The 12,260-nt window shown below is 36.6% G+C and overlaps 1 protein-coding gene across 2 annotated transcripts in view; it reads left to right on the top strand.

Annotated features, from left to right (window-relative positions):
- Nucleotides 1-12,260, top strand: part of smyd2a (SET and MYND domain containing 2a) — a 28,892-nt gene that overhangs the window by 558 nt on the left and 16,074 nt on the right. Inside the window, 2 exon segments of one of the 2 annotated variants that reach the window (NM_001013550.1) lie at nt 1,748-1,811; nt 10,420-10,530. In NM_001013550.1, coding sequence (NP_001013568.1) covers nt 1,748-1,811; nt 10,420-10,530 — 175 coding nt within the window. 2 annotated transcript variants of the gene reach the window in all.

Below are 12,260 nucleotides of genomic sequence, written 5' to 3'. Positions count from 1 at the left end.
CTTTCTGTTTGGGCTGTGTTTAAATGCTGCTGGGTCACGCCGTGAAGAGTGACCCAATTTATGTACACACCCAGCAGTTTGTGCTGTGGATGAATGCTCAGTGAAGTGACATAGAGGTAAACTTGGTTGTATATTTGGACATTCGAACTTTCCCCTGTATAATATAATTTCTTAAAAGTATTGTTTGCAAACTCTAAATAGCGAAATTATATTAGCAGCCAACGACCATCAAAGTACAACATTGTTCACAGTCAAATAAACAGTGTTAATGTTGTTTTCAAGTCATGCTTGCAGGTTTTTTCAGACCGAATATTCAAAGTGTCGTGGTAAACAATATAGGGAGTGTGTCACAAGTTTTCACTGAACGATTATGGGAATAAAAAACCAGCTGTACCTCTTTTACAGCTTTACCTTTTTAAGTCAGAAAAAAATGTGTGATCTGATCTAGACTTAGGAAATCCTACATCTCTAATAAAAGTATTTGTGAACTCTGGGCAAGTGAAATTGTATGAAACATTTAGATTAAAGTTTGTAGTAAGATTGCTTTTGATCATAGACTAAGCTTCAGTTGTCAAGAAAGAACTTGTCAAGTTTACACTTTAGCTTTTTCCTTTTTGTTATTTTGAAAATGATAATTAACACAAAATTGAAAATTTGTAGATTAATTTACTAAACCTTAGATCAATCAGGACATTTTACTTTAGAAGCACAATAACGTATAATGTTTAATTCTAATTGTGATCTTTGTGATTCAGACACTGTAAATTAACAACAGCTACCAGCACTTGAGAGCCCAAAAACACATTCAGCAAAAGAAATAATTAATGTCGCTCCTGGTGCAGTGAGGTCTTATTAACTCAGAAAAGTCTGTTCATAAACTGGTTATTTGCATCATAAGTGTCTTCAGTCCATGTTCACAACATTCTGTAGCACAAGCCTCCAGTCACATGACATGCATGAATGCGAACTCAGACATGATCTACTGCGTATGTTTTATTGCTCATCGAAATGCTACATTTCTGTTGTTCTCTTACCTGCTGCAACCTAAATAAAAAAGTATGACTATCTTCACATTTCTTTAAGATGTGGATTAAAGGTTATATTGTTGAAGAAAATCACAGATTCAATAAAACCTCAGTGCATAACCAACCAAGGATGTTACTTGTAAAATCACTATAGAAATAATGATAATTTCAATTGCTTTTTTGTTTTAATCACTAAGGATCACAGTTTCAATTCAAAATCATCTTTTATGTTTTACTTATGAAAAACTCCTACATCTTGAATGGCCTTGGATGATTAAATTAACAGCAATATTTCATTGCTTTTCTCGGTGACCTATATATAGGAAATGTGAGTTTAGCCAAAAATGTAAAATTTCTGTCAAACTCTCATGTCATCAAATGGAAAAAATCAGCTCCCTGCTAAAAAATAACACTTCTGTTGAACATAAAAGATATTCTTTGCAGTGTGTTTAAATGTTTCACAAAATATAAAGTCTGAAAGAGTGAATTTTTACAAAAAAACACAGCAAAACGACAGACTAATACAGTGCATTTAATATCTAGAGATACATATGTAACCTTGATTTTCATTTTGTGTAGCATCTACGTTTTTCTACCGTGTAATTAAAGAATTATGGGAAACAGAGGTAAATAAATCTGTTCCTCAAAAGAGAACTGGTAACATGGAGTGTGAAAAGATGTTCTTCTGAATCTGTTTATCATTTTATTTTATTTTTTGGCAGGAAAGAAGGGCTGTCGAAGTGTGGGAAATGTAAACAAGCCTATTACTGCAATGTAGAGTGTCAGGTAAGCCTCTTTTTGACTCAGGGGTCATTGAAGGACATTATTTCATTGGCTGTATGTGAATTCTCTCAAATAGTTCATGAAAAAAAAACAGTCAGTCAGCTTTAGTCAAGCTAGTTGGTTTGGTGTGTTCCACACGTCACCCCTCATTGGTTAATGTCAGAGTTCATTGACCCAATTCAGCATGTCAACTCTGTGTTGGCTGAAGAGAGCGCTCTGACTGGTTATTCTGCAACGAATCAGAGTTTGAGTGTGATGTAGTAAAGTAGCAAGTTAACAAGTCAAGGAACACAGAGACCAGCTGTAATTTTGATACATTGCTCAAATATTTGCATTATTATATTATCATCAGACATTTTTGCAAGAGTGATTCTCTCTGACAATTACTGTGAAAATAGAAATAGCAGATAAATGCTGCTTTGTTTACTTTTTGCACACGTGCATCAGAAGTTCTGGTTTTCCATTCTGAAGGAGAAAATGCACTACTGCTGTGTGGAAAGACATTCACCTGTGTAGGCTCAGAACGTGCACTCTTCTCTGTGCTTGCTAGTTGTTTGGCGCTTGGTGTGTACTGGCTCTAAGTCTTCTCTACCTGTCCCCAATAAATAAGCTCTAAATGACAGTATCAAAGAACCCAAACTCTATCAGTTGGCAGAAATAAAAACAAAACAATTTAAGAGTGACCAACCTCGGTCGGTGAACAGTTCTTGTCTGGAAAACGAATAAAGATGCAGAGCTGCAGTAAATGACTGGCCAATCAGTGGCCTCGTCTCAGTCAGTTCCATGTTTGATGTTTAAGTTGGCCATAGGGATCTGTATAGAGAACTTGTCTTGTCAAAAGTAATGACCCATTATAAATGTAGTGCAGCATTTATATTATAAACTGGTCAAAGCAGTTACTAAACCATGGTGTGAAACACTGTTGGCCAGTTAAACAACATCACCATGACTGTATGTTTCATAAAGTTCATTTTGCACTATCAGCAATAGGAGCTATTTTTTCTCCCCTTACTCTTAGTACTTACACTGAAGTGCTCTAATTGTGTGGATGGTCCCACTGGAGCAACGCTAGCTGAAGTGCTGCTTCTGTGTATGAGCCAGAGTAGCACACACTCCGAATGAACTCAGTGCTTAATAGAATCGCTTTACCTAAAATCACACCTGCAACCTTTTCTTAACAGACCAAATCTTCTGGACTTATACCACACTTTGCCACATGCCTGTTTTGATCTGTTTAGGCTGCATTTCCATGTCTTGATAATTAGTTTTGATTTATTTATTACATTATATTTTTTCTTTGACAGTCGGCTTATACATTCCTTTATATGTAAAACCCATACTGTACATCTGATTTACACTACACATACTGTACATCTGATTTACACTACACATACTGTATATCTGATTTACACTATACATACTGTACATCTGATTTACTACACAAATACTGTACATCTGATTTACACTACACATACTGTACATCTTACTACACACATACTGTACATCTGATTTACATTACATGCTTGTTCCTTGTTTCCTCTGAGCGTTACAGTACAGGTCTCCTCAATCAGGCTTGCGTTTCCTCTATGAGTGCACGAATATATCGAAAAAATTATGGTTATCAAGATAATAATAGTATATACAGTATTCAAATCACAGGGAAATGCAATAAATTAAATTTATTTTTGTGCCCAGCATTTGTGTGCTGCATGCATGGGTTATCCAAATCTGACCAATCAGATGGGGCCTTTACAAACTTCATCCCCACTTTTCCAGTAGGTGCTGTTAGCTGAACCTAGAGCTGAAAATAAATATGAATTCAGTCATTCGTGGTGTTTTAAAGTCTAAGGCCCAATCCTAATTCTACCTCTTAGCCCTACCCCTTACCCCTTGTTTTGTGCATTTACATGAAGTTGTAGGGGTGTCCCAAATCTCTTTAGCTTGAAGGCATAGGGCTATGGGGAAGAGCTAGATAGCCCTTGAAACAGAGATTTTTCAGGACCACACAACGTTAAAATAAAAATCGCTAATTTCGCTATCTATAATACCTAAGAATAACTCCTGTACACCAGTCCCTCAACATTGTCACTGATACTTAAATACCCTGTCAGAAAAGTCTGGTGACCGGAAATTAGCTTTTTACAGTGTCTGCTATAATGTTATTGTTGTTTTCATGTGTTTACATTGATGAATATCGTCACTTTGTAAAAGCACAGTACAGTTACGAGCTTATTTCCGCATTATATCATTAGAATAACATGATATTGTTGTATTCTGTGATTTCCTGAAGATAAATACCAAAAAATAGCACAACTATAATAAACACAGCAGTCACTATCGTCAATCTCATATGTAGTAAGAGATCATGATGACATAAAATGATGTGTGCAAGGTGCTGTAGTGCTGTCCCATTTCTTAGGGGTAAATTTTAAAGCCCTTTCCCTTCACACTCTGTTTCAAGGGCCGAAGGGGTAGGAAGTAGAATAATAGAATTGGGATTGGGCTTAAATGTTTGTACCTTGACAGTTTTGTTTTAATTAATTTACTCAGAAAAATGTCTATTACCTGTTTAATTCAAGGTGATCATAACATAAATAAAATATTTGTGTTAGTTGCTGCTAAAATAGCATTTTGCAAATTAGATATACTGCAAGAAATATTGCTATCACAACACTCAACAGCAATATTGCTTGTTTTCCTAGTACTGTGCAGCCCTAGTTTCCACTGCCAACAGTACCCTCACTTATTTGGTGTGTTGTAGGGCTGTGCAATTAATCATAATAGAATCGAAAATCGCAATTTGAAACATTGCGATTAGTTATTCGCAAGAGGCTGCAATAAAATTATGTATATGTAAACAAAAATAACAAATAACATCTGAGGTGAAGTGCTTCAAAACCAGCCCCCTATGCTTCAGAAAATTAAACATGCTAGACTTTCTGTGATGGTGTCGTGAGGCATCGCGTACATGGTATCGGTTGTCGTGAAAGATGCTACGTTACATGAGAAGAAACGATTGAATGTTGTGTCACAACGTCCATTTGTCGTTTACCGCACATCACCCATGACACCCTACGTCAAGGAAATCGTGCTGAAATCGTCTGATCTGACCGGGGCTTTATAACTAGCCCACTGAATGAGCACACTTTTGTTCTTCCCAACCAAAATTGTGCAACTGAACTATACCCACAATACAAAAAAGAAAACAAACAGGAAAGCCCTGACCATTGGGATAATGGTCTCTGCTGCATCAAAAGCATTAATAGACTAACTAATATCAAAGAAAAGCAGCATTTGTAATATTTGAATATTTCGGTTTCAAAGTCACAGACACTGAACACAAATAAGTAATTTTTAAGAGCTGTCACAGAATTTTTAACATGCCTTACAGACTATTTAGCTGAAGCTTAAATTAAATTAAAATCAGCTTGAATTAAATCGTAAATTTAATTCCAATCGCAATATTAAATTCAAAAAATCATAATTGGATATTTTCCCCGAATCGCACATTTTTAGTGTGTTGTATGCCAAAACATTAAAATCGACGTCATTCGCCCTCCAAAATAAACCGTTCACATATCATGTCTTCTGCAAACTCAAGTTTATTATTTCAAATTTAGATATTCGGCAATCACCCTCAAAAATGACAATAGAGTAAACAAATTGTAAATGACAATAGAGGTCATACAGAAGATCCTGTTCCTGCATGGCATGTGGCTGTTAAAATAACAAAAATAAGCCTCTGTCTGTTCTTGTGACAAACAGTGTCGTGGCACTGATTGTGTTGTCAATCCATTGTCTTATTGCACACACTGGTGACAATTCTCTGTAAACTAATATTGTTCAGCATTGAGTCCATATTTTTGGTACTGTAAGGTTTTAATGGGTACCCTAAGAATAGGGTGATAAATAAGCGGAGCAGTACAATAACATTTGCTATTTTGTTAACTTTGACTGTGGAAATGGAAAAAAATGCAAACTCTGCTATACTGTACCGAACCGCACCACTCAGTGGAAAGGCAGACATATAATCAAATGATCAGAGATTTCTTTCCAGTGTTGGAATGTCACAGTAATTCATATATTGATTTTTACACTGCTATAAAATATTAATTTTATCTCATAATCTTTGTATAAGACAAAGCACAGTTGAGTCACTTCCTCAATTATGAATTCCTCCAGGATAGCGCTGTGTGGAAACCACAGGCAGAGTGACAGCTCGGTAATTGATCTTTGCTGGTGAGTGCCAAGCGCAGCCCAGAATCCAGCACAAAAAAATAAAGATCATCAATAATCCATTTGCACTCTGCCACAAGTCCCTTCTGTCTCGTCCCTGCTGTTTTTCTGCATCGTACAAGTTGTGGCATTAGAATCAGCCTATCCATCATCATACAGCTGTACAGTGTTCACACTTGTCCCTCTGTGGATTTTAGCTTCTCGGCTTGAGTTGAATAACAAAGATTGTACATGATGTTAAAGTGTTAGTTCAGCTCAAAATTAAAATTGTCACAGTTTAATCAAAAGACTTTTGTTCGCATTTGGAAACAAATGAAGATATATTAAATCAAATCTGAGAGATTTCCGGCCCTCCATTGAAATTTTATTCCCCAAAAACTCTCATGCTGATGAATTAATGTGAATAAAGCTATTTAATCAAAGTGTTCTAAAGAGACACAATTGACTCCTAAGAATATAAATATGAACATTATCAAAGTTTCCTTTTAAGGAAAGTCTGTTCACTCGACGGTCAAATATGCAACACTCTGGGCAGTTCATCCAAAATCTGATCTAAATGAATGGGAAAATCCTAAAATCTTGAGAACTGCCTGCTGAAGTCGCAATTCAATTCTATTCAGCTTTATTTGTATAGCGCTTTTACAATGTAGATTGTGTCAAGGCAGCTTCACATAAATGGTCATAGTAACTGGAACAGTGTAGTTCAGTTTTTAGTGTTTAAGTTCAGTTCAGTTCAGTTTACCTCAGTTCAGTGTGATTTAAAATCATTACTGAGAGTTCAAACACTGAAGAGCAAATTCATTGATGCGTAGCTCTACCAATCCTGAACCATGCGAGCCAGTGGCGACAGCGGAGAGCGAAAAAAAACTTCACCTGATAGGAGTGAAGAAAAAAAAAACCTTGAGAGAACCAGACTCAGTTGGGCACGACCATTTTAATTTCTACGCTGGCCAAAAGTCTTGTGCGAAGCTTCAGTCACCGTGGTGGAGACTGGAAGATTAATTAAATTACATATTTCAAATCAACAAAATCTAAAGTGACCTGTCGCATTTACTGTTGTTGCTTAAGCTCGATTTTCTATTTAAAACACATTTTCACTGTTTGCTTCAGATGATTCCTAAGTCACTACAAATAATCAAAGTCTTCATTCCACAACCATTTTCGACTGAAAGAAACCCCCCTTTCTACCCTTCTCCTCTTCCTTTTACCTAAATTAGATGGCACAGCGGCCCAGTGGTTAGCACTGTTGCCCCACAGCAAGAACACCGCTGCCTCTGGTCCTTGCCAGGTCGGTTGGCATTTCTGTGTGTAGTTTGCATGTTCATTCCCTGTCCACGTGTGTTCCCTGGTTTTCTCCCACCTTCCAAAGATATGCCTCATATATAAACCGACTAAGCCAAATTGCACCATAGTCTAGCTCCCAGCATCAGTATTTCCTTCTCAAAGCAGTTCACCTTTAGCCACATCAGCCGGGGAGTTTTCGAGATCTACCTGAGCTCAATCTCTCCTCTCGTCCTTGCAAATGGGAGAGAGCCCTAAGCTCGAGGATCCCTTGAGATATATATATATATATATATATATATATATATATATATATATATATATATATATATATATTAAGGGTGGAGTTGAACCCAAATACGGTATTCGGAAAGGCACGAATAGCGTGTTTTTACGAATACTTATTTCGAACAAATACTTGAAAAATTATTTGTATTCGGGAGCAAGAAAAACATTATATCAAAAAGCAGCGTTTCCTCATGAGACCACAGTGCATGCCCGCGTGAGTGAGTGAGTGAGTGAGTGAGTGAGAGAGAGAGAGAGAGAGAGAGACGCTCAGTCGGAGGGCGGGGCGGAGGTGTCTGGCACAATCTTCTCCACAGATACAGACAGAGAAAGCTCAACTGAGCGAAAAAAAAATCTTATCTGCATCACTATTTTTGTTAAATAGATTTTTGTACCTTAATTGGGTTCCAGATGCAGTTTATAAACTTGTAGCGGAGTTTGATCGGGATCGGGAAGTTTGCAACCGGGTGCTCTGTTTACGCAACGTTAGCTCTGTTAGCGCGGTAATTTAGACAATAGACTGTTGACAGAGTAACATTAACGTTCGTTTATGAAGGTTAAAATGATGCTTTTGCAGTTGTGTCGAATAGTATGCACTTATGGGAGTTATATGGTACGTCTACATTACTGTCTTTTGCAGACAGCAAGATATATGCTATAGGCTAGTTAACCTTAGCATAGCTTCCCGTCACTTTTTATTTTTTGAAACTCCTCAAATACATTTGGGCACCCGAATAGAAAAAGAGTGAGACTGCTTCTGAGCCATTTCTTGGTCCTCCACCAGTCAAAAAAAAACATGTTCTTTGTGGAAGCATTTTACAGTCAGTGGAGCTGCAGATAAAACAAACTGATACTGTATAATGTGTGCAAAAGTGAAATCGGCAGAGGCAGAGATATCAAACATCTGTCAACATCTCCTATGCATAATCATTCATTTCTTTTCGGCTAAGTTCCTTTATCAATCTGGGGTTGCCACAGTGGAATGAACCACCAATTTATCCAGCATATGATTTACGCAGTGGCTGCCCTTCCAGCTGCTACCCAGCACTGGGAAACATCCATACACTCTCTTTCACACACATATAATAGGGACAATTTAGCTTACCCAATTCACCTGTATTGCATGTGTTTGGACTGTGGTGGAAACCGGAGCACCCGGAGGAAACCCACGCCAACATGGGGAGAACCCAGTCATGGCTCGAACCAGCAACCTTCTTGCTGTGAGGCGACAGTGGTACTCACTGTGCCACTGCGCAACCTTCTATGTAATGTATTATCACATGCACTAAAAGCATCCTCTCCTGATACTGTCTGTGAACCCCCCACAAGCATCAATCCCCTCAATCAGCACAGCTATGTTCTGCTAAATTCTCCACAAGCACCAAACCATCAACACAGCCACATTCTGCCCCAGCAAGTCAGTTTCAAACATAAAAAAAAAAAACTTTGTGTCTTTTTTTGTGGCAGGCAGATGACAATAGCAGGGCTGTATCTTTTAGTATTATATAGAATACTTTTGTTCTGCCAGATCTCCCAGGCAGGGTTTTATTTAGATTTATTTAGTCAATATTAGTTTTTGGAATTCTGTGCATTGGAAAGAAGTTCTTTCAGAAGAAGAACAGTTTTTTGAAGTATTATTTGTTTTTATTCTGTCTATTCAGTGTCCTTCAACAAGAACGGTGGTGGTGGGGTTCATAATATTCACAAGGGTATTTTATTAGTTGTTGGTTTAACCATGGATGAGATAATGGCTTCTATGTTATTTTCTTTTCAATGACATTTCTTGTCACATGTTCAAAAACAACAACCAATATTGAATGTCTATAATTTATATAATGGGTATAATTAAACAATACTTTCACTATAATGTAAATTAGAAGTGTAATAGAAAAAATATATATTTTTGCGCCATTTTGAATTTTACTCGAATACAAATACAAATACAAATACTTTTCCCCCCTCAACAAATACAAATACAAATACCGGCTGCTCCGCACATCCCTAATATATATATATATATATATATATATATATAAACTGCTCATCTAAATTAGTGTTTTTATGGAATTTATTGCCTGCTAGATTACCTACAGGACGTTCCATGCCTAAATCATGTGATTTTGCCGCAAGCATCCAAGACCACAGCATTCAAACACACATAACAATGTTTTGATAACACCACAGAAGCAACAAATGGTTCTCTGGCAAAGAAAGAGTATATAAAAATACACACACACACAAACAGAGAGAGAGAGAGACACAGGGTTTTCCGTTTATATATCAAAAGGAGTAGTCAAAAAAGAGCAGCAAACCAATTTAGCTCAAGCAATGATCATGGAGCAGGTCCCATAGCCTGTTTATTTTAAGGGACTTGGTTGTTTCTCTATTCCTAAATTGAGCTGGAAGGCGTTCTGGCCGCACTGTTGCTATGACGATCCATCTCAAACGCATTAGGGATCAGTTTCTGTATGCTCGCCAGAACGCAGGATTTGGTTTGTTCATTGCCCAGTAGCCTGTGAGGCAGCCCGAGACTAATTCAAAGTCTTATCTCGCAGGAATTCTCCTTTTCGCCTTGAGGTTTCATTCAATCAGAAAGCATGAGTCATCAAACGGAAGCGAGCCGACATGAGATCGCTTTCATCAAAAGCATATCATATCAGAAAGAAGAGCTGCCTGTGACCCTTCATGCTGGGTTATATTCACCTTTAAGTGTGTTATGCTGTATATGTTGTGATCTCTTGGTGAAATGTGAAAATATGATATGTTTTCAGCTTTTGGGAAAATAAACCATGGCCTTGTGCTTTTTTAGAGAGGAGACTGGCCCATGCACAAGCTGGAGTGTTCTGCCATGTGTGCGTATGGGGAGAATTGGTGTCCGTCTGAAACCGTACGACTGGTCGCCAGAATCATTCTCAAACAGGTGAGGGAGCTTTTTATTATTATTTTTTTCTTGTTTGTTTTGCGTTGTTGTATGACTTGTTGTTTTTTCAACTATAAATTGAAAAGTTCACCAACACATAAAAATTCTGTAAAAAAAAAAATAATAATAAAAAAAAAATAGGTAGAATGATGATATTTTGAAAAATTATTTTTGGTAACAATTGGGTCACAATTCATGCTATTAACTAGCCTACTGCCTTAAGCCTGGTTTATACTCGACGCGTCCGCTTGTTCGCTTGAGTGCGTGGCGAATGTGACGTCATCACGGATTGTGCGAATGTTCACTTTGGGTGCGCGCGTCATCATTTCAGCTGGCGGTGCGCACGGCATTTTTTGAGACTCGATCGAACAGTGTGTGCAGTGCTGTGTTTGATTTGAGTTGAATATGAATCATTCTGAAGATATTTTGTCTGAAACAGTATGACTGTAAACACGTCTTTATGATTTGTGATCAAAGATAACCTGATAACCAATAATTCTTGGCTAGAAATTGCAACAGCAGTGGAAAAGGAAAAAAAACATTTGTTAAATGGTTTGGAAAAACCTGAGAGATGAGTTTGTTAAAACTAAAAGAGACCATGGCAAAAGTGGATACACAATTACAGAAATATGTTTTTCACCAGCCATAAGTTTAACACTGATTTATATATTGCAAATTTGAATTTAAAACTATTTAATAGTTACAAAGCTATAATTAAGTCACAGAATTATTTCTTTGATAACTGGGAAGGAATATTTAAACCTAATGTTTTACAATATACTGCTGCCTTTTTTTTCTAGGCTTTATTGGTGATAATGGTCAGGAATGCTGGACCATAATTGCCTTTTTAGTATAAGTAGGACAGAAACTAGCCAGACAGTAATGTGTGAACTGTGGAGCGGGCTAAATCTAAACAACATCTGTATTTTTTAGTAAGTGCACTTTTTTGTTTTAATTCTTGCCATAATAAAAAATATATTTTTAGAGCAACTCATGTTCTGTTGTTTTAAATATTTTAATAAACTTTAAAAGGTAAAACTGTCTGAGATATGAACAAAAGCAAGTGATGCATCAAAGTTTGATTAATGCGGTGAAGACTTGACTGAAGTCATGACTGAAGACTTTTGTAGCTAAAGTGTTTTTCTTACGGTGAAGATGCTAAAAGCACAGTTTGTTTCATATTTTTATTCTATTGTATTTATTTCTCTTTCCTTTGCAGGGAGGAAAATAATATACGCAGTTGAAGTCAGAATGATTAGCCCTCCTGAATATTAGCAACCTTTTCCCCCCAATTTCTGTTTAATGGAAAGATTTCTGAACATAATAGTTTTAATCATTCATTTCTAATAACCGATTAATTTTATCTTTGCTATGATGACAGCTCATAATATTTTAGTAGATATTTTTTTAAATACAAACATTCAAATTCAAAGTGTGATTCAAAAGCTTAATTAGGGTAATTAGGCAAGTCATTATATAACAGTAGTTTCTTCTGCAGACAATCAAAAGTATATATTGCCTAAAGGGGCTAATAATATTGACCTTAAAAGAGGTTTCAAAATATTTATATTTGCTTTTATTCTAGCCAAAAGAAAACAAATAAGCCTTTCTCCAGAAGAAAATTATTAGTGGAAATGCTGTTAAAATTCCTTGCTCTGTTAAACATCATTTGGGAAATATTTATTTAAAAATACATTTTCAGGAGTGCTAATAATTTTGACTTCAACTAA

The sequence above is a fragment of the Danio rerio genome, chromosome 17 (genome assembly GCF_052040795.2).
Source record: "Danio rerio strain M-AB ecotype USA chromosome 17, GRCz13ab, whole genome shotgun sequence".
Lineage (NCBI taxonomy): Eukaryota > Metazoa > Chordata > Actinopteri > Cypriniformes > Danionidae > Danio > Danio rerio.
This window is presented reverse-complemented; position numbering and strand designations above follow the sequence as displayed.